The sequence below is a fragment of the Rhea americana genome, unplaced genomic scaffold, assembly GCF_003343005.1.
Source record: "Rhea americana isolate MKP2758 unplaced genomic scaffold, rheAme1 scaffold_63, whole genome shotgun sequence".
Classification (NCBI taxonomy): Eukaryota; Metazoa; Chordata; class Aves; order Rheiformes; family Rheidae; genus Rhea; species Rhea americana.
In genome coordinates, this window is record NW_028186790.1 from 2,492,412 (window position 1) to 2,515,825 (window position 23,414).

The following is a 23,414-nucleotide window of genomic DNA, read 5'->3' on the forward strand; positions in this document are numbered from 1 at the left end:
CGGGGTCATGCCTGGGGGCGGGGAAAGCGGCGGGGCCATGCATGGGCGGGGAAATGGGCGTGGCCATGGGAGGGGGCGAGGCGTTGCCCGGGGGCGAGGCGAGAGGGCGAGGCCGCATGCGGGGGCGGGGCGATGGGAGGAAGCGTCACGCGGGGGGGGCGGGGCGACACCCGGGAGGCGTGGCAAGCTGGGGAAGACGTCGCGCGAGAGGCGGGGCAAACGTCAGGCGCGGGGGGTTGCGTCAGGCGCGCGGGTCGTGTGACTCCTCCACCCCMCCCCCCCGGCGGCGAGGCCCTATCGCCGCGCGCCACGTCATTCCGCGCGCGCCGCCGCGGGGCGAGCTGGGATCGCATCCGGGCCGCCGCCGAGGGGAGCGTCGCCGCAGCTGCGTGTCCGCCGCGCGTCTCCCCGCAGCTCCCGGCCCCGGCCCCCGCCCGCCGCCGCCATGGCGATGCAAGCAGCGAAGCGCGCTAACGTGAGTGACCCCCGCCGCCCCCCGAAGGCTGCGGCGCCCGGTCCCGCCCGCTTCGCGGCGGTCGCCCCGGTTTCCCTGGGGCGCTGGCGCAGGGCCTGGCGCTCCTGCTGCCGCCGTTCCTGAGGCGTGAGGGCTCGGGCGGGCGCTCCCTGGGGCCGCAGCTGCACGGTTGCGTCCAGGAGGAGCTGCGGTTAAGGTGTGAAGCGTCCCCTGTAAGTCTAACAAGGTGCCGGTTGTTCCTGCCTCAGATTCGGCTGCCTCCAGAGGTTAATCGTATCCTGTATATCAGGAACCTGCCCTACAAAATCACAGCAGAGGAAATGTATGATATTTTTGGGAAGTACGGACCTATCCGGCAGATCAGAGTGTAAGTACTTTAGTTTTCTTTGAAAAGATAAAATGTATGTGTGTTTTAGAATATTCACTGTCCGTCAGTATTCCTGTTATAGTAAGCTGCAGTTGGGTTGCACTGGATCAGTAGCCCTGCGTCCCAAAGTTGTATGTGTCGATTTTCATAAGAATGTGCAAATGTCATTAGAAAACAATATGGCCAGTGAAAAAGCTTAAATTCAATGTGAGCACTGGTAAGTGGGTAAAAATAAAAAGGCGTGCTCTGTCTTGGAGAAACTGAAGTCATGTAATTTCCAAAACCACTGCTTTTTCTTTCTGTTGTCCAAGCAAGAAATCCTTTTAATCTAATACTGTGCAAATCTGTATTCTACTTGCAGAAATCATTATTACTTTCATAAGAACCATAGAATGAACTAAGAATCCTTTGGAGTAGGCACTAAGCAAATTTGTAATGAAAAGAGACCCTTGTCTAAGTAATGTCTTAGCCTGCAAAGCAGAGGTTGAATACAGCCAATTTTTCTATTTTAATAAGTTCTAGATGCTAACCTAATTAAAAAATAAATAATTGTTACTACTGCTTCTGAAGCTGTTTCTCCATAAAATAATACAAGACCCCCTGTACACCAGATACTACTTTTCCCCAAGGATATAGTCTGCGGATTATAGGACTGTAATATTAATATATATATATATATATATATATATATATATATATATTTTAATGTACTGAGGTTATACAAGCCTATACCAAATCTGGGATTCTTCCCTTTAGTTCAAATATTGAAGATTTGAGCTCTAATATTCCTTGTTTTTGAGGCAGAAAGAGTTCACTGAAGCTAGAATTTTGGAATAGCTATTGAGAACTGTAGTAAGATTGGTTGGAGTACTGACATTGATACCAAAAGCTTTTTTCCTCTGAAAAGTATTTGGAAAGGGAAGAAAAGGCACAAAACTTGATGTGTATCTTTAGTATCTTTATCTTAAAAAGTATTACTTAAAAAGAAAACATTGTGAGCCAGACTTCTTTAGATGTACAAATAGAAAGGAAATGTAGTCCCTGTTTCCTAAGCCTTTGCGCTGCTTTTATCCTATTGTTGACAGAGTCAACTGCAGCAGTGKGTGTTCTCGACTAGGCTGTTTATCAGGTTCCTAGAGCAGAATATATCCTTATGGCTGATATCACACACCATTTCCTCCTGCTCTGAGAGTGGGAGAAGGTAATTGATTGACAATGTTTAGTTGTTTTGACTATGCAGGATGTAAACATGGAATCGGTTAAACAGACCCAGCTTTACTATCCCAAACAGAGATGCTTATTGAGCTGTAGAAATTAATTGTTCAATGTAGAACAGAGTGTGTCTTAATTATACAATTGTCTTCAGCCAACAAAGAAGTAGAACAGAGCAAGAAATGTGCTCTTGAGTGCTGTGTTGGAACATATAGCTAGTTAGATCTTGCTAATGCAGTGAAGAGCAACAAAAATGGGCGAGGAAGAGACAAGAGATAGAAGAATTTGGTTGGGTAAGTAGGTGGAATTCTTCACTAGCAGGCATAAATTGACAAAGGAGAACTAGTATTTAAGGTTTCTGAAAGAGTATAGGTAGGAACAATGAGACAATAACAACCAAGAGTTAAGATGAATATCAGAGGAACTGTCCATCAGTGAGACTTGTTGGAATATGCTTTCTCAAGGGAACAGCTGACAGTCTCCCTGATAATTTGGAAAAATCACTGATTTGTGGTGATTTTTTTGAAGAAATTCTAGCATTGTCTAACAGAGATTACACAGGTAATTCCACACTACAGCTAATGACTTTGGTCCTTTACTTTCCTCAGTTTTCAGTCTATCCTAGTTTTCATGCACAGCCCAGTGTGCAATGTTGTTTGTCGTCAGGATTCTCTTTTTATGATCTACATAGTGAGAACCTTAGAGAGATGTCCTTCTGATAATCAAGTTTACTATAGCTATTGTAGCTTTTTGTTGAAATCTTTTGGATTTTGTAAGCTATGTAACTTTACAGGGTAGTTAGCGTTGTGTGCTTGGAGATGTCTCGTATCCATCAGGCAGAGGAAATTGAATTGATGGCCTTGTAGGTGATGCTCATACTTCTGAAGTGGTATTACACCAGTGTGGCTAGTCTGAGTCCCAATTTGACCTTGTGATGTACTAAAAACGGTATTCCTTCCTAGGGTTGCTTATGCTTCTGATCTAGATAGCTGTTAACTGATGGCCTGCTTAATTACTGTTAAAACAAAGRATTTCCAGAAACATGGCAACCACCAAGAGCAACAGCTTCCAGTACTTACTGTGGAGAGATGCAGTCTCCTTAGAATATAATACAGTACATGCCTTTGTAAGGTTTTGATATAATTTTTGACTCTGAATTGTAAAGGAAGATCAGTGCAGAAAGCAGAAAGTTGAACTGGTAAATTCTGCATAACCACAGTCACGTTTCTAGCAGGATCTTACARGACAGGACCAAGATTCTGGCCTGCTGAAATTGTCACCGTTCTCCAGTGCTGATTTTAAATATAGCAGCCAGTTAATATGAAGAGTTAGTTCAAATCAGTGCAGGGATGCATTTCAGTATATAGAAAAAATAATTAAAAGCTGTTTTTTGTGAAGATGCATTAGTTGTTCTAATGTCTGTCATTGCTAGATACTAATAGAGGTGTTTTATATTTATATTTGTATTGTTTAATGTTAAAACTGATCTTGCTCTGCAGTGGGAACACTCCTGAAACAAGAGGAACAGCCTATGTTGTCTATGAAGACATCTTTGATGCGAAAAATGCTTGTGATCACCTGTCAGGATTCAACGTGTGCAACAGATACCTTGTGGTTTTGTACTATAATGCAAACAGGGTAAGCACGATTGGGATTTTTTTGTTACCTGTGCATCTAGCTTAACATAAGTTGCTTTTCAGTTTGAAATGGCAGTTGCTTTTTTTTTTTTCTTTTTTTTAAGAAATAAATCCAAACTAATAAGGGGAGGGGTTGGTTAGAGATTTCACCTTTGGCTGGTTAATTGGTGTGCAAAAAGTACRTTTGGACTGAGGATAAATGTGCTTCTGGTGAGTGTACTCAGAGGAGGAGGAGGTAGCAGGGACCTTAAAACTTAACAGATGCAGCAGTATAGGAGATCTWGCTTAATAGTAAAAGAAATCTCAAAGTCCTTGATGTTCTGCCTGGCACTGATCATATCGAGTGTACTATGGCATTCTCCAAGGTTGATAATTAGAGGACACTTTTGGTATGTGATAGTGATGTAGCTCATAGTGTTGAGTCATTTGCAGTTATTGGGAAATGTAATGAGATTATTCTTCTCATGTCTTTTATTCTTAATTACAGGCGTTCCAAAAGATGGATACAAAGAAGAAAGAAGAGCAGCTTAAGCTTCTCAAGGAAAAATATGGAATTAATACAGACCCACCAAAATAAACTGATCTCTATGGAAAAACTGATTTTAAGCCTTGCCATTGTGTTCTTGAACTAAACATAGGGATTCTCAGTCAAATCTAACTTCTCTTGTTTTGTTAATATGCTCTAACTTGAGTCTTTAGATCTTAACATTAGAATGAAATAAATGAAGAACATTACAAAATCTGCTTAATACAGAAACCGTGTCCATTTAAGAGGATTTGTATCTCGTAAGGTTGAACTGGTAAATTCTGCATAACCACAGTCATGTTTCTAGCAGGATCTTACAAGATGGGACCAAGATTCTGGCCTGCTGAAATTGTCACCGTTCTCCAGTGCTGATTTTAAATACAGCAGCCAGTTAATATGAAGAGTTAGTTCAAAGGGCTCTGCGTGAAATGTTCACATAAAGGTGAATTTCACTTCTCACTTTCTAAAAATGAGATATTGCAAATAAAGAGGTGTCACTGCCTTGGAGTGCTATTTTTTTGTGTGTGTGTTTTTGAAATGTGGGTTTTGGTTTTTTATAACAAGTATGGTTTGATAGTTCATTCTACCTGTAGTATTGTACAGAAGTTACTGTGGCATTCTGTCCCTGGGAGTGTTTGAAGGAGCTTAACTTTGTTACTTGGCTGTTAGGCCACTCCTTACTAGAAACAAACAGAACCTACATTCTTGTTTCTAACTAAGTTTCTCCTGCAAGTTACAGGAAATGAACGACCTTTTAAAATAACTGCTTAGGTGACTTTAGTCAAAGCATCTTGTTCCCAGTGACCACGACAGAATAGTTGTAGTGAAATAATTTTGCTCAAATAGAACATAGCTGTAGGACTGACTTCACGTCATAAGGAATCTTTATTATGTTTATCTGGTTTGTGCTGAAGTTAATAGAAGCTATAGGAATAAACTTCATGTCATTTAATGCAGAAAACACCTGAGYCAAAGCAAGACAATAGATGATAATTGTAATTCTAGATACCTGTAAGATGTCATTTTCTACCCAATGTTTTGAACTTCAATGTATTTCATGTATATTAATTTTAGATGTACTGCCTACTGGAGGGGCAAACAGATTTAAAACCTTAGCTTCTCTTCTAAAAATATCAGCAGTCATGTCTGGTGAATAAAAACTGGTGTGATACTGAGTATGCTTAACTGGGATMGTGAAAAGTAAGCTCTACCTCTGTTCTGAACCAAGCAGAAGTTGTGTGATTGTTGATAGGTACCTGGTCTCTAGAGGTGATTTATTACCTTGGATTTTATGTTTAACTTGTGTCCGCATAACTTCCAGCCAGTGCAAGATCTGAGCAGATGCAAGTATATTTTGCCTGAGGAGTTGTAATTTAGATTAATTTTTCAGTACAGTATAATGTACTTCCTGTTTCTATCCTTAATTTTTTGTGGGAAATATTACTTCAAACATGCTGTTCTTGCATTCATTTAGTATAAGAATAAATATGCTTGTTTGCATAGCTGTTTTTAATCAAGGCTTGCTTTATACTGTGCCACTTCTACGTGTAAACTTTTTTTWAAAAAAAGTCATTCATCATCTGAGTGCTTGTAATTTGTGTAAGAATTTGTAAAACATCCATCACCGTAAAGCCTGCCCTGCCGTGGGCGTGCCCGTGCGTGTGCGCGTATCCGCCTGTTCGTTCCTGTTGTGATCAGGGAAGGCTGCACGGCTCTGGGTACCAGCGTCCAGTCTTCCAGCGGACGAGGTGGCCGGGAGCTGCCCCGTGCTGCGCGTGTTGGTTCCCAGCTGAGAGGAGCGCGGAGGGCGAGGGCTGCAGACGTGGCTGTCACGCGACGGCAGCGCTGTGCGGGTGGTTGAGTCCCAATCCTGATAAAAGTGCCGCTGTCCTCTCTAAGCGACCGCCTCGGGAGAGGTCCCCCCCGGGCTTCATCTCCTTGTCTTACGCTGCAGAGCAGCGTTCAATGCTGTGCACGACTGCAGCAGAGCGGGTCCTGTCCCTGTTCTGTGCCTCCTCCGTGTCTATGTCATTCCCTTCAAATTCAGGCCACTTTTTGCAACAATAACACTTAAGCCATCCTGCATGTCAGAAATAAAAAAATCAGGTGGAACCATGGTAAAAGACTGCATCTGAGGGAGAGGAAGGGGGTTACACAGCTGGGACGTGGGAGACTCTGAGCAGCTGGCAAGCCTCCTGGTCCCTCCTTGAGCCGTGTAAAGGTGAATCCCAGCTACTCCTTTAGCCGCCGYTCCGCCTTGCCCGGCCATCTGCGGTCTCCCCTGTCGCTCTTACGTGATAGCTACTCCCTCCTACGCCAGCTTCGTTACAAGAAGGCCTCAAGTTGTAACAGGAGCTGGAGGTGATTGCTACCGTGCTGGATTGCTGCTTGTAATAAATACTGATGATAAAGTACTGAAGTGGTAATAATTTAGTCGCCTTCTGTTGGCCTTATTAAAAATATTTAAAATCATATGCAAATACTGCATCCTTCTGTCAATAGCAGCCTATTGCTTTCATTATAATATCTGTTTTGATGAGGATTTTATGCTGTTTGAAAAATATATATTAAAAAGCAATTCTTTAGGGTAATAAGATTAATAAAAATTCCTTCAATGAATCCTCAAGATCAGCAGCTTTTTGATTTCCCTGAGAGCTCAGCTGCTGCCTTTCATTAAATATTCCATTTCATACTTTCTGTTCTAGTGCCTGTTCAGGGCTTTCAGTGTCCCTGCGCATGTAAAATGAAATAATAATTTGTACCTGCAAGACTGAGGGAATGGAAATCAAATGCCCAGAGGATTGTTTTGATGAGGTCTGCTCAAGATTTTGTTTGAAATGTAATATCACAGGACAGGGAAATGAGCTCAGTTATACGAATGGCAGAGGGGGCAGCACACAAGGCAGATGTTACCAGCCTTGTACTCTACATCTGTGCTGGGTTTCTTGTGTGTGTTCACRTTCCATTTAATTTTTCAGGAAGTAGGGCATGAAATTAAGCCTGCAAGGTCATTTTTTTCTACCTTGCTGTTTAGAAATTAGTAACAAGAGCTTACCTGATTACACAAGCAATGTCAGTGAAAATTTTCCAATCCATTACATAGTGATAGTAATTACATATACTGTGTTGACAGATGATACAATTAAGTAAATTAACACATTTGCAGTCAAGTAAAGGCCTGAAGATTACATTTTGTTGAAGACTTAATTTCCCTAGGCATCATGAAGCGCAATGAGTTTTCCTTTCAGTTATTTTCTTTTAATGAAAGCGGCATGCGAAATGTAATCTTTGCTTCCAGCAAAGGTCTCTGAAGAGAAAGGGTGATGTGGGAGAGGGCTTCCTCAACCAGCTGCAATAGGAATTCTACAGACCCGGTAATGGCAGCGCTGTGCTGCTGTTGGGAAAGGCAATTCGTTTCTTCAGGCAGAGAAGAAATGACCGAGGGAGTGTGATCAGCTCTCAAAGCCCAGCTGGAAGACGTTTTCCACTGATCAGGACCCCAGCAAAAGCTTAAAGGTAGAGCGATGCTGTAGCTATGGCCATCGGCACAGCAGAAGCTTCCCGGAGACTCAAGGAGATGGACAGATGATGAAGGTGGGCAAGGAAAACAAGGTCGTTCCAGGTGAGCCAAATCAATTCTTCGCATCCCTGTTCGCTTCAGAGGAGTTCAGGAAAGCTCCCAAACCAGAGCCTCGCTCACGTGTGAAACGGGTGCAATGCAGACTGGGCTGTGTAACCTCATGCTGAAATCAAGACCAGCCCCAGAGGCAGGGAAGTGCAAAGGAGACTGTGATCTTTGAAAAGATGTTGGGAGAGTCTGTGGGCATCAGACAGGTCTAATTTCCTCCTTGCTAATGGGAAATTTCCTTTTTAATAGCACAAAATCAGTCTATTCTAAGTAATAGACCTATTATTGAAATGTGTAGATAAAGCCTGTTCTAGTTGCTACAGTGACCCTGGATTTCTGCCAAAAAAAAAAAAAAAAAAAAGGTTTACCCCTATCATTAGGGAATAACAGCTTGTAAGGAATGGGATTATTTATATATTAACAAGGTAAAATGCTGCTTTGTGGCTAAGATGAACAGCTAGAGAAAGAAGCCAGATCTGTAATTGCTGGTGATCAGATTGCCAATTTGGATTTTCTGTGCTYGTTTTATATTTGCTCTCCAGGAGATGTCATCCCACCGCCTATTTGCTTGAAGCTTTGCAGTCTGCCTCCTCAGGCTAGTTTTGTTTTTCTTATATAGACTCASACAAGAAAATAGTGAATCAATTGTTTCAGAGACTTCCATCAAAAATGTAGTAGTCAAAAAATATGCAAGCAGTTTATAGTCAAATGAAAAMAATATCATGACCCAGGTATGTTCTTTTTTCTATAGAAAAGAAAAAAAAGGGGCTATTTAACTTAGTAATAACCAACAGTTTAACAAGCTCAATATGCAAGAAATTAAGTTTAGTCCAATGCAAAATAACAGCACACAAATAGCTTTGTATACTAGGTTGTGTTCCAAAAACTGCTAAATGACTCTTTACACATCTTTGTACCTACAGAGGAGGAACCAGTGCTTAATTCACAGAACTGCTGAATGAAATAAATATTGCCCAGTCTCAAGTGCCTTGAGCCCAGGTACAAAGTAAAACAGAGCCTGAAAGTGCAGCCTAAGAAAAGATGCTTCCAGCAGCAACGTCAGTCCATAGTTAGTATTTATTTTGTGAGGCGAATGGGTAAAATTCTGCTTTCCTTTAGCCTATCTCAGTTCCAGTAGAAATTTTTTACCCAAGTTCCAGCATTGCAAAGGCATAGAATCGGACCAGAACTAAATGTCTTTGAGAAACATTGCTTGTTTTCCATATCTTCAGCAGCCAAAATACAGCCAGAGCTGATGGGCACGCGGCAGGACAGGAGAGGTGGGGAGTCAGGAGGACCAGTTTGTCCCAGCAGTCCTTACGTCCACGGTCCTCGTTTCCTTTGGTCCCACAGAGATCTTCCGCTGTGCAATTTATAACCTGTACATGAAATTATGCATACTTCATAGACGAAGAGAAATAATTAACAAGCAAATGGGCTGATATTTTGAAGAACTTCTATGCTGATAAAAAGAATTTCAATGGCCAGTGACTTGAAAGGAGAAAAACAGGAAACACAGAAATTGTAAAGTATCAAGATTTTATTGTTTTATATATATATTTTAATTATTAAATGAGACAGTATTTTTCAAAACAGCAGCAAGCAGAACGTACAAGTTGAGAAAAGTGGCAGCGCAGGTAACTCTGTTTGGCTAATGCCCATTCATGTACAAGGCGTACATTGGATTTTTTGAGCACCTTTTTGTTTTTGTTTTTCTTTCTTTCTTTCTTTCTTTCTTTCTTGGTTTAAGTGTACAGTAAGGCAGTGGTTTTTCAATAAGGAATATATATATATATATTTATATTTATATATATTTTCAATTGTCGCTGTGAATTTTTTCTTACATGCAAATTAAATAAAATGTACAACTTGAAATGTTACAACGGTAGGCATTTTTCTCAAAACAAAGCTTCTAATGAAAGGCAAATACAGACACCACAAGGTTAAAAAAAGAGAAAGAAGGTATAAGGACCTAAGGGCAGGCACTATTGACATGACAGCTTGAGCAGGGAGGATTAGGATTCCAGTGAAGACTTCWCCTACTGCTGGGAAGGGGAGAAAGAATGGATGATTATTGACAGATGTCTCCAGCCAACTTCCCCGAGAAGGTTCACTCTAACCTGAGAAGCTCCACATCGAAGAGGAGAGTAGCATTGGGAGGGATGACTCCGGGGTGGCCTGTGGCTCCGTAGGCCATCTCAGGTGTACAGGTCAACTTTGCTCTTTGTCCTAAGCTCATCTGGTTTATGAATGTTGGAGAAGGGAAAAGACAAGAGGAGAAACAGTATTAGGAAGAAAGCAAACACCAGATCACCATGATGTGGCAGATTTACTTGTGAGAAAAGTTAGGWCATCAGGATTCATCTTTCATCTCTTGAAAAATTCTGAAAAATGCCTTGAACAGGCCTCACTTAGGTCTCCTGACTCCTCTGGCTTCTCACTGCAGAGATCTAACCTACGGCATCAGTTTTAGAGCCGGAGTCCTTTCAACGCGTGCTCCATACCGCTTACGCCGGAGCCACCGTACGAGGCTGAGTCCCCTCTGCAGCGTGCAGCACGCACGCAGCACCTTCAGCAGGCGTTACGGAAAAGGCTCTTGGTAACGGATGGAGCAGAGCTCTGTGCTCATCAGGGAGTGCTTCAGMAAGGCACCGAGGCTCCGTCTGAAAGGCACCGAGCAACTCTTCTGCCTCTACAAACATCAGCAGGGACGATGGCAAAACTCTTGCTCAAGCACTAATGCAGCAGGCATCACCTTCTGCTGCTGGGCAGATGCAAAACAAACACTGACACAATCCTACCTGAAAGGGGTACTCGGTTCCCCAGCATCAGCCAGAGCTGGGGCAGACATCTCACCTCAGGCACTTGCTGCCTATTGCGTGAGAGAGTCCTTGTCCCCAGGATGGACGGACGTGCTGATTGCTCTCAATCCAGGCTAGCCTAGACTGAAAACTGCTCATCAAGTGTCAAATCCCTGCTCTGCTGGCAAAGTATGTGGGGATAGAGCTTGCTTAAATTGGCATATACACCACAGACTGGTGGCTGAATATTTATTAATCAAAAACTGACCCCTGATTTGGAGCAGAGTTTTTAACTTTGAAGTCTCTCCCATGCTCAYACGTAACACTGGACCATATGTTACCCTTTGTTGTGCTGAAAATTCTMCAGTTGCTATAAAATATGTCAAAGCTAGAGTCGGGGAAGAGGTGACAGCAGGCAGAACAAAACTGTGACTTTCCCACATGCAGGGAGCATTCATACTGTTATGGTGCTGAGTGTCAAAGCACCTCCCCACTCTGCAGAGTTTTGTCTAGGGGAGGTTGTCTGGTGCCCACGGGCAAAATAGCTGTGAAACCACACACGGGCTTTAGGCATGAGGCAATGCTGAATTATCAGAAGTTGAGCACAGGAACACAGATGCTGTTGACCCCTGACAGTCAAGGAATCAAGGCTTGAAGAATCTATATATTGGAGGTAACAAACTGCCCTTTTGCAAGGGGCTTGTGTCAATCACTCTCCCCAAATCTTTCAAAATCTTGAGCTGGAGACAGCCATATGCTTAACTCTTAAGTAAAATCATCCACTAGGAGGAGCAGGAGGGTAGCTTGTTGCTAGAGCGATTCCTGGAATTAATTTAGGCCACTTACTAACTGAGGGACAGGAGTCAGCGAGCGAGAGCGTTCGAGAAAGGGATACACTGATTTACCCAGAGCTTGCTGCAGCTTTATCTGCACTGGCTTCTGACTGGGATAAAACTACCCCACTTTGGACCTCAAACACGCTTTCAGGCTCTTTTCTTTGTAGAGCCCCCTGGTCTTCTCATGCCAACATGAGTAAGAAAAACCATAGTACTCACAGGACATCTGCAAACTGTCTTGTTGCTCACTCTTTTGCAAACTTTTGTCCCTTTCCTCTCTCTGTTCAGGCTACCAGTTCTGCATTTCTACAGTGCTTTGCACACAGGATCCTGAACTCCTCTTAGGCATTATTGCAAGGAAAATAATAAAGGATGGAGCATAAATAATTGACAAGAAAATAGACATTTTTCAGAGAGTCTAGGATTCATCYGAATGGACTTGCTCTTTTTCTGACTGGAGAGAGGGGAATGCTTGTGTTGCTTTCACCATAGGGCTGGAAACCWAGTTCTCTTTCATCCCTCTGGAAAAGCATGGTTGTATCATTTGTCATTGGATTGTTTCTCATTTTGCACTCCTCCTTCTATTTATGTTTAAGTTGTTCCAGTTAATAGTAATACTTGAGCAATTTCTTCCTACATGAGTTCTAGGACTCAGAAATGGGGAGTCACAAGGGATTTGCACCTTGATCTCATTCACTCTTGCACTTGCGGCTGCATTGGCACAGTGCTGGCAATGTGTATGACTCCTTTAGGATTTTACTGTGGTGGAACTAAACTGTAATGGATGACGTTTTCCTTCTTGTTGGCTTAGGGTTGATCATTGAATGTTAAATTTTGTAGCTGGGCATCTCAAGTCATAAAAGTTTAACAGTGCAATTTGGTACCCTACTCAGCAAGGACCAAACTCTGTAGCAGGGCCACAGGTTTTATCAAAAGCAGCAAGCTTGTTTTTTTTTACAGAATTGCTAAATAGAGGTAAAATGTTGCCACCTGGAACATCCCAGATGCTTCTGTGGTCTGTTTGTGGCAGCTGCCCCTGGGAAAGGGACTTAACCTCTCCCCTGCCAAGTGCATACCACATGGAAATCCTCGCGAGCAGGGAGCATCGCTGGGTAGCCACCGAAGGACTAAAGGAAACACTGTGCTCGAATGGAGCACGCTTTCAGAAAACCACCCAGGACTCTACATTGTGATTTCCAGTGGTTGCCCTCAACGGGGCAACATTGCACTGAACACTACCATGCTCACACACCCTTCAGCTGAAASGTCTCCATGTGAAATTCAGCTAGCRTTATATCTTTGTACCTGTGTAACGCCTTCTTCAAATCCTTTAATGACTTCTTGCCTGCCAATCTTGAACCTGAAAGGCTTGTTTCGGTCTCTGGAGGAATCAAACTTCTTTCCGTTCTGTAGCATCCCTGCCAAAACAACATAAACAGTTTCAATCCCACCTACATCTGAATTTAAGTGCCTTGAGGGTGGAAGAATTAAAAAAAATAATGTCTTGGTCACATTAGCTGCTCATTTCCATTTTCACTTTGAAGCCCAGTCCAATACAGGTAAGGCGGGGGAGTCAAAAACAGCCGCACCGTGTTGTTACCTTTGCCTTCCAGTAATTCAGGCTCTAAAACGGAAGAAACGGAAATGTATTCTCCTTATTAATCTTATCACAGCAGGTTAGAAATCCTATTGTGCTAAACGTCACAAAAATATCCAGGAAAAGCTGTCCCTCACCCAGCAGAGCTTCCAGGCTAAACGGATAGAGGCGGGTGAAGAGCAAGTGAGAAGCACCTCAGAGGGCGCTTCAGAGAAAAGTGTGTGTGTGTGTGTGTGTGTGTGTGTTCATATAAAACTCTAAGAGGGCAATTATGCAATAATCTGCCTATAAGGCATATTTTTTCATAACTTTCACCATTAGTGGTTGTCACACTCCTGAAACCTTTTGCAGTAATAGTGGAGTGCTTTATGTCGGCTCACGTGCAAGCACACACAGCATACACAAATATTATGCAATATATCTGCTCAGTGATATCCCTGAAGCCCCCCATGCAGACTGGGAAGTCGGAGCAGCTGCCTGCACACGGCTTTCTAGGTACTGACAAACAAGGTTGCATYTGGACAGTAGAAAAATAGCGTGCATGTGGAGGGGGCAGGCAGGGAGCAGCAGCTCGGGGGGGCTCTCAGGCATAGCATCTAACCCCTTCTGCAGAATTTGATCTTAAGCGGCACTCTTTCCTTTTAGAGTAGTTTTAAACACKTCATAAAATCTTATGTTTCTAAGGAATGGCAGAAGACTATTATAGAATCCCCAAATTTAATAGTTTTAATATTAAAACCTTATTACTGCTATTACACTCTGCATGTTCAAAGCATTAYGCAAACATTACTTATGCTCCTCACAGCCCAAGGAGATATCTTTTTTTTTTATAAAATAGCCCGATTCGGGAAGTTCAGGTTCAAATATGAAGTGCCACAGMATTTTAGTACGTTTTCATTTTGTTTGGCAGTCATATCCTATACAAATACTCCATTTAAAGGTTTGATGGGTTATGAAGTATCACACACCAAAACAGTGGCAGAGCCAGAATTAACTCTTTGGAGATCCTGACTGCAGCTAATGGACTACGTTTCCCATTTAAAAACATGTTTCTATCTATCTGCTTGCAGACTTGCTGGTCTTACACACAGGACATCAAACTCTCATTTCACCATCTAYAGAAGATGCGTCAGGCTCTGGGGGAGAAAACGAGCTTGTTCTCCTGTACTTAGAATTACATCCTATTTTCCAGCAATGACCACTAAGTGATGACTTCAGAAATATAACCTTGCCTATCACTGCCCCCCCATTTTACTTCCAGAGACAAAATGAGATTCAAACAGTCAGATGTGTTGAAATTGGCTGAAGCKCTGACAAGAAAGTTATTTTTTATATGACCGCCCTTCAAATGCGCATCTAGTTTAGAAATGAGTCAGAGTCCCCATGTGCCCTGGAAAAGTTCTGATCTGGATTTAGAGCTGAACTTTGAAGCTTATCTCTGTTATCTCTCTATTTCTGAAAGTTTGAATTGACTCTTCAATCTCCTGGGAGCTAAAACAGCATAATGTTTTATTTTCTCTCTTGCTAATGCATCAAATTGATTTTCTTTCTGTGAAAAAATTGATTGGGTTGATATTCTTCAATGAGGATGGATGCCCATCTCTGTCCTGCTAGCACCTTTATTTATCTAGCTAACAACACAAGGAAAGAAAAAGCCAATCTGGAACTGAACAATGACATTGGTTTGCAGAGTCAAAACTCCCTTGGTAATCAATGAGAATTTTGATGGAGTGAAACTTTTAGATGCCTATATCCTTGTTTGATGTAACAACCTCACACTGGATTCTGAAAAGTAATAATCTCTGTATCAGACTAACTGTACAAACTTGGCTATCAGAGTACTTCGGTTTCAAAAACATTCTGATCAACACGGTGTCCTAATCAGCAATTAGGTATTAAAAGGCAGCTGGAGAAAAGGACATGTTTCAGATCATGAGTCCTGTCGAATCACTTAAGCACAGCTCATTGAAGGTGAAGCAGCTCAAAGAGAAGACAAATAATTTGGTTAAGGGACAGGATGGGGATACATCTAAACTATCAAAAATAGAATACTATTTGGGCTAAAACAATGAGTGAAAAATGAAAAAGCTTTAATCCAGGTTTAATTCAAGCTATTATTTCTTATTAAAACACAGGTGTGTCTGCACTCTTAGCAAGGATTACCTAACTGAGGCCAGTCCACCTCAGCTAAGGTCGCATCATTTAAGCCTGTTTCCTAAGCAGGCAGCGGTGTCTGTACTGGTCTAACAACTTCTGAACCTTCTAGCCAATTTCAGCCAGGCTGACGGATGCAGAGGGTTCATGATAGCATGAAGATCTCACGCATTTAATGAAAAGAAATCTGTCTAGAGGAAAGAGATCTCATTACGTGCTTCTTCCAAGAGAAAGAGTCAACCTTCATTTGTTATCAGCGAGCCTGTATTATGGAGGAGAGGTTAGGACCAGAAAGAAACGGTATGAATGTTGTAGCCAGCCTATGGTCAAGGTTTCTTGTCACCAGTGAGTTCCTTCATTTGAGAATAATTCAGCTGGGAAGTCAAAAAAAMCACACGGGACACATCCGCAGAGATAACACTGAGGCACCTCCATAGATGCCCTGTTAAGCTTAGGTGCCCAGCTCTAGCATATTTGCGCATAAATTGGGTGAGATKAATTCTACCACTAACTTTAGCTATCTCAAAGGTAAAAGCTGAATTTCAACCTGTTGTCTAGACTACTTCTACAGTCAACAGAGAAAGCCAGCTACCGCCAAAAATGACTCRGCCCATCCAGATGTATATGTTAGGACTGGAAGAACTTCCTAGAATTGTTTATCATTTTTAGTCAACCAACTTACAAAAATTAAAAAGTTAACAACATTAATTTAGAAAGCTAGACAGCTAGCTTTTTAGATAGTCAAAGGAAGGAGACATGAACTCATCCATCCATACCTACATGAAGTAGACTGAATTGCATCCCAGGCTTAATTGGCTCCACTGTTTATTGAATTACTTGTCTTTGCAGTGTTGACACATTCTGGGAATCAGAAGATGGAGATTCTAATCCAGAGCAAACATCTCAATTTCACTAGCTATTTCCCTTTTATTCTGTATAATGGGAATAATACCATCCACTTACCTCAAAAGAGGGATAAGCTGAATAAGTGACTTTCAAAAAATAGTGGTATTCACTTGGAATCATTGTCTTACCTTATTTTTTAAACTGCAGTTACCTAGASAAAGTAAAGCAAGCTGAAGAGTTATTTTTTGTATACATTTTGGCAGGAGAAATAAGGGCATAGCATTCAGAAGATGTTTTCAGGACAGGCTGACAATCTACTATCCTGTTTCATTTTATGTAGACCAGAGATTCTTCAGGACAGGGATTACATTTTGATGCCATTTATTGCAATCACTTTTTCAATTATGCCTTGTAGTAAGTCTTGCCATTATAAACTTGTTATTAGTTTTGATTCCTCTGACTTTAATAGTTAACATTCACCAAGGCAGCATTTATTGTAGTCAGTGTTGCTGTGATTAAGAATTTTTGATCTCAGGTGTTTCTTTTTCTCTAAAAATTATGGCTGCTAATCTCAAAATATGTCAATATTCTACTGGAATTTTACACAGGCTGGAAATTCTGATTTTTTCCCCCCTTTATAATATGTAATGATCTCTGATATAGACTGAAAAATATACTATCGGGAAGTTTCTATGAACTACACAAAAACCTTTATGTCAACACCGGTACCCCCCCAGTGTGTAAAGGAGGAGATAGTTCAGCAAAGCCAATATAACTGCATAGGAGTGATGGTAGAAACATATCCATAAAGTCGCAAATCACATCCTGGGCTGGTTTACACCARTAAACCTCCACTGATTTCCCTAGTGTTATTCACATTTTACCTTTTTTCCTAATACACTGCAATAACTTGCCTTTTCCCCATCAAGAGCAAAAGCAATTCTCCTATGTCCTAAATGTGTGTTAAGTGGTGAGACTGGAGCAACGCTTTTTTTTTCAGAGTCAGTACCTTACACTTCCAATTCCCAGGGAAATGCCTAGAGGACCTAAGAGGCCTCTGGCTATTCGGGTCACTCCATCAGAACTCAAGTCTGTGCAAATCAAATATCAGGGCCATGAAGATGATCAGATGGCTGGAGCACCTGCCCTACGAGGAACGGCTGCGAGAGCTGGGCCTCTTCAGCCTGGGGAAGAGAAGACTGAGGGGGGAATCTGATCAATGTGTACAAGTACCTGAAGGGAGGGTGTCAAGACGATGGGGCTGGGCTCTTTTCAGTGGTGCCCAGCAATAGGACAAGAGGCAACAGGCACAAACTGAAGCACAGGAAGTTCCACCTAATTAGGAGGAAAAAGTTATTTACTGTGAGAGTGACAGAGCACTGGAMCAGGTTGCCCAGAGTCTCCTTCTCTGGAGATATTCAAAACCTGCCTGAACACAATCTCGTGCAACTTGCTCTAGGTGACCCTGCTAGAGYGGGRYGGKGGGGTTGGACAAGATGATCTGCAGAGACCCCAGCACACTCCCTTCCAACCTCAACCATTCTGTGATTCTGTGATCTCACACATCTTACATCTTCATTTATCGTTTCATTATCATCACAAAATGCAGTTCACCAGCTTAAACCTTTTCAACATCACAACAGCTTACAATAAATTGTTGTTACCTCTGGCCATGCCCCTCTCCTTCCAAAGGACTATACAGTCAGTAGCATATTCCTCTTGGATTTCTTTCATTCAACTCCCAAAATAAACTCCTTTCTAGACAAATTTGGTGTCTATCAATTTTACTAATGGAAMTAATTTTAAAAAAGAAATGATGGTTCTTGTAACAGAACTGCAGAAGTTGAAAGTGAGCTGGAGCAAACTTTCATTTCGTGTGCTATGTCTGAACAGTGAGCCATCCCACTGCGTCCTGCACAGGGACTTTGCCAGCTGAAGGAGGAAGGAAAATGTGGCTTTGCAAGGGAACAACAGAGATTTAGTGCCAGTATAATCCTGAACTTTGTTTTTTGCTGCTAAATTTTCCTCCACATGATACAAACAAAGCCCGATGAAGAAGAAAGATTTTCTAACTTAGCCTGTATTTTTTTCAGACAGTTTACAATCATATAACAAGAATTACTAATCTTCTTAAGCAGACTTTCTAGATAGATAATAATTGGATTGACTGGGGCGCATCTCCACAACACATCAGAGCTTTACCACAATTTTATATTTAAAAAGGCCACAAAAATAGCTGGAATGTGCCATTTGTTGCTATGACAAACAATCACTGACTCAAACTACAGAAAYTGGAAATAGTGACGGCGGTCACCTCTTACTTCCTGCTACCGCAGTGCTCTTCAGTAAGGGTTGAACTTTCCAATGCGGGCAGCCTTGCTGCTGCTTTTTCCTTCATGTATTATATACTCMTATATCTTTAATGTGGAGTAAGAGCAATACAATCAATTATTTATTACGCAGCTGACACCACGCAATGAAGATACAACAGACAGCTATTCAATAATGCATTACCATACACTATATATCAGGGTTGTGTACAACTACAAGACAATATGACTGAGCCTTGCACTTAGCTTGACTTCACAGCCAAGAAAATTACATGCAATTGTCTAGTTCACTCTACTGAAAGGAATTATTCTGTCCTAACGGCTTTATAGATTTGCATATTTTTAGAAGAGACAAGAAAGTAGATTTATCCTCAGGACAAATATGAGGTTCAATAAGCATATTCTACATGAATCGTAAGGGGATCAAAACAATTCCTCTGGTATCCTGTTGCCTTACTATAGTCATTTTATTTTAAGGTCTGATTTTGTTGTCATTACAAAGTTGAGCTGTAAAATGTACATGCTCTATAGCATAAGACAAATTTAATTTGAGTAAGCATGGCAGAATCAGGTCAATTTGGGTATGCTAATGAGTGGGACAATAGCTGTCAGCATGAACAGAGAGGATATACCACTGCGGAAATACTTCGCATCTCTTATACTTCTCCCATATATACCACGTCCAGCAACGTAGGTTCCGCAGGATCACAGAATATTCCTGATTAGGCTAAATCTTGCTATTCCCGCACTCTTGGCACCAGCCAAATAGCACAAAGAGCAATTCAAGAACATGGCAGGAACATAAAGGTGTCATTTTGCAAGATTTCCTACCCAAACATGCGCAGCAGAACTTAGCCAAAGAATTCTAGCTATCTAGTAAGCCTAGATAACAGGACAATAAAATTCAGCTCTTTTTTTCTTCTTGGTTTCATTCTCAGTCTCACCCTATCCCACAATGCACATGAGTATTTCCTACCCTCCTTCCTCATTTTTCCTTGATGATTGCATATACAATGGACATATGTATTTGACATTTTAGCCAGTAGTGCATACATGAAGGTGAAGATGATTTTTTTTTTCATAGATAAGTTATACACTTCAATAGATGGTTAAACCTCACTGAAATAGGTGAACGTGATAGCCACCTATCTTCCAATAAACGGAACAAGAAGGTCTCAAGACCAAAACACAGGGTCAGCTGGAAAACAGAGCTAGATTGCCAAAGCTTCTGAATACTGATCTGGATGCAGGGAGCAAGGGAAAAGCACCACAGAAAACAGAAGAGAATCCCCAAGTTTTTCTTTTAGAGAAGCTCTGAAATGGTTCTGGGATCATATGAAAGAGAGAGGTTTAGGATCACGCGCCGACAGAAGGAAGCTGGGAGCAAAGAACCAGCTCCCCTGCTGGCTAATGCCTCCTCTGCTCAGGGAAACGCGATGCTGAACAACCTGCCGGTAGAAACCGTCTCTTAGACACCAAACCTTCCCAGCCAMCCTAGTGCAGAGCAGTAACAACATTGCAGCAGGACATTATTAGCTCTGCTCTAACGACCAACTGCTCACAGACTGGGCATCCATCGACTTCCCAGCTGTAGACTTCCAGTACTTGCTTCCATTCCCCTCTGAATGAAATCTGTGCTAAAAGCTTGATTCACCGGCACTTTGGGCTCCCCTGGCAAGAGCTAGGAACAACCTAGAAAAAAATCTACCCATCTGTATTAGGCCACTGGTTCAAGAGGCTATGCACACACCGAGATACAAATTTGAACTTTAAAAGTATATTCTTAATATGCTCCCACTTCATACCAATATGTTAAATAGTATTTTGGCCTCAGGGGCATTTGGAATTGAAAAATAACATTTCTCACCACGCTCCCTGCGAATGAATGCTCTTTCCTTATTTACCAGGTTCTTCACTCAACTTCTTTTACGCGTAGCGTGGTTATACCTCGTTCACAGAGGATTGCTTTACTGAAGCTTACCTTGACAAACAAAGTAATCACCCAACTCTTGCAAAGGACCTAGCAACTACTGAGTTGTTAAATAAGGAGAAAAAGAAAAACGTTCTTGAAAAAAGAGAGAGAGGCAGAAGAATCAAACAGAGGAAAAATAGTGTTTATACAAATGGGTGTTGGCTAAGCCATGTAAGAAGGCCTCAATACGCCAACATTACGTTTGCTCTAAATAAGTCAGACAGACAGACAGTACAGTTCCACCATRAGCTCGTACGTACATTAGAAACACATAATGCAGACGTCAAATGCTCCTCCTCAGAGCATCCAACTTTCTGATGCAGACTGGACAGACATTTCTGTAATGCATTTTATTTCGGAGACATGGTATAATATTCCCAGGCGGCATTATGTAATATCCCCTCCCTTCACAAGCGTGCTGAGAATTCCTAAGGAATCGGCTCCTCCAGCCAGGGATTCCACATGGCAAAATGAGACATGACTTCACTGGCACCGTTTCGACAGAAGCAGACGGGACTCCACGGTGCCTCTCCTCAGCATAACGCACACRCAGTGTCCGGGCGAAACACACCACTGGTTCACTCAGGGAACACACACGTCAATCAAGAGCGGTAACGACAGGCATCTAGATACTCCATCCATTGGGCAGACTGTGGACTTCTCCCCTACCTTCAGCTATCTACACGAATTCTACCCAAAATGATCCGATCGCAGCAGATTGGTGAAAAGATACAGTTTAAAACCAAACTGTTTTTGATGTGCACACCAAATGCCTTCCCACGGCGTATGAAACAGGAAATATACTGTCTACATAACAGAAGATAAAAGTCATTTCTACCTTTGAGTGAACTCTGAAAAGGGCTTATTAAAAGTTATTTATTGGATCACCCTGATTATGTTGTTAGAAGTTCRGCCTCCAATTAAGGTTAGATAGAAACACCATCTTGCCAATCAGTCTTTATCAATCTGCTACAACACTCCAGTGAAAGAATGTCTTATTCACATGCCATTATTTTCCTAGGCTATTTTTTTAAATGTTATGTAATACACTGGTTAATGGAACAAACCTTTCTGTAGATGTATAGTTTATTCTTCCCAGATACTAGAAACATACCTGCTTTCTCCTCCAAAAGTATTTTTGCAATACTGTTTTCAATGTAAACAGTGTTTTCTGTTTTCCAAATCAGACCCTAGCAGTGTTATGTCTCCGCCTGTAAACTCTTGAGAGTATGTTCTGAAGTAACATTAGCTACGGAATTCTTCTTCTGCACAATTGTTTCCAGATTTTTCATCYTTCCAGGTGCTGCAGATCCTCATTGCTGTAAATTGGCACAGTTCTGCYGATAGCAACGGAAGTACAAGAATATATGCCAGTTGAAGACCTGGATCAGCATAATTTAAAAAAATATATATTTGAATGATGCACTCAAGATTATTCTCCAGAGCAGAATTCTGCAAGAAGATGGAATAGCAGAGGTTTGTGATCAGAAAAAAAGCTGGATGTCAGAAAGCAGAGGTTCTGCCATCAGATAGTTGTGGCAGTATAACTTACTTACCTTCATTTTATTGCCTGTGAAACAATGACTGTGAATTGATCAAGGTCAGAAAGAGAGTCACATATCCAGGCATAATATTATTAATTAATATACTTACTCTGCCTTAGGAATCTTGAAAGGCTTAATCCAGTAAGCCTTTAAGTATCTTGAGAGCCATAGTGGAAAGGAGCTATTAGCAGTGCAGTTTGTTATTATAAATAGGTCTTTTCCATCTGTAAGTTTTGATCTCTGTGATCTTATAAACGAACTATGGAAAAAGTGGCAGCTGTTATCTTGACAGATGGGTCTCAGGCATTGCTCTGCTGGACACTAGACAGTCGTCTCTCTGGAGAACAATAGGAATTTCCAAGCGCCTGTATCTATTTTCATCTACTTAACAAGCCACTCATGTCTTGGACTAGTGAAGGGAAGAAGCAAGGAGAATACAAAATAAATGTTTTAGGGGAAAAATCTCATAGGAAAGAAGGAGGGAGAAGGATCAAATGAATTTCACCTATTAGTGAGTTTCCCTGTTTCCCTTAAGAGTTTTATAGAAGTGACAGACTGAAAAATAATCAGAAGTTTCTTATAGAGGCAATAAAGACAGACAGGCACTTCCAGAAGGTAAGATGCAAGCAGCCTGTGCACTAAGAAGTGAAGAACAGCCTACAGTCAGCCACAGACCAAGGAAATTGCAAGGAGGCACTTCAGTTCTCAGCTTTTTCTAGAACTTAGTTTACTGATAACCATCACTCATTTCGGATGTAGAGCTCTGAATCTGACTTTAGGGACAGACACAAGTCTGAGAAAGGGTTCATCCTTTTTAAAGGGTGGTTGGCAGTGATTGTGCTGCCGCTCTCCTCTTCCATCATAAACGTTTGCTGAGAGCACCATGAGCTCAACTCCCCCTCAAGCCTGGTTTAAGCCTGCACCCTCCACTTTTTTGGATGGTAGTCTCRTCTCCAGATGGCAGAACACGCAATGGGAATGCTCTCTCTGCCCCACCTGACTCTGCTCGTTCCCTAAAGTGGAGAATCACGAAGCTACGAGTAGAATAAGGAAGAGAGAACCTAGCGGTTAGGGAAGCYGGTGAGATGGGCAGAGACCTGGATCCCAGTCCTTGCTCCCAGGACTGCTAGGTCAGCCGTGAGTGACGCCGTGTAGGGTCTGTCCCTGCATTCTTTAGACAAAGGTCTCATCGACTTCAGCAGGAGTAACACCTGCAACCGGCCTGCACAGCCCGTAACGCTTTTCAAAAGCAAAAGCACTTTCATGCTCAGGACCGCTCAGGTCCTAAAAGACATCATTGTAAATTAAGCCAGCTCAGATCCCACAGATAGAAACAGTGGTCAGTCATAGATACAACCAACAAAGATAAACATTGCCAAAAATATCTCAAACCAACACAAACAAGTTGGAAGTGGACCAAACAGTGAAGCGTTACATAAACAAAGGTACTATTACACTACCCAGGGAAAGCGGGAAGACTTCAGCCTCT

The 23,414-nt window shown here is 41.9% G+C and overlaps 2 protein-coding genes across 2 annotated transcripts in view; one reads left to right on the forward strand and one right to left on the reverse strand.

Moving 5' to 3' along the window:
• The first annotated feature begins 322 nt into the window (after positions 1–322).
• On the forward strand, positions 323–4,291 carry SF3B6 (splicing factor 3b subunit 6). The gene is made up of 4 exons (XM_085320361.1): positions 323–475; positions 724–842; positions 3,554–3,692; positions 4,179–4,291. Exons 1-4 carry the CDS (start codon positions 446–448, stop codon positions 4,266–4,268), a joined length of 378 nt encoding a protein of 125 aa, XP_085176487.1. The 5' UTR covers positions 323–445; the 3' UTR covers positions 4,269–4,291.
• Positions 4,292–9,367: 5,076 nt separating this feature from the next.
• The window catches only part of FKBP1B (FKBP prolyl isomerase 1B), a 44,758-nt gene continuing 30,711 nt past the window's right edge, over positions 9,368–23,414 (reverse strand). Inside the window, exons 2-3 of the mRNA XM_085320323.1 lie at positions 12,788–12,900; positions 9,368–10,084 (exon numbers count right to left, since the gene is read on the reverse strand). Of these exons, the coding sequence (XP_085176449.1) occupies positions 9,956–10,084; positions 12,788–12,898 (240 nt within the window). The 5' untranslated portion in view covers positions 12,899–12,900 and the 3' untranslated portion in view covers positions 9,368–9,955. The remainder of the gene's footprint in view (positions 10,085–12,787; positions 12,901–23,414) is intronic.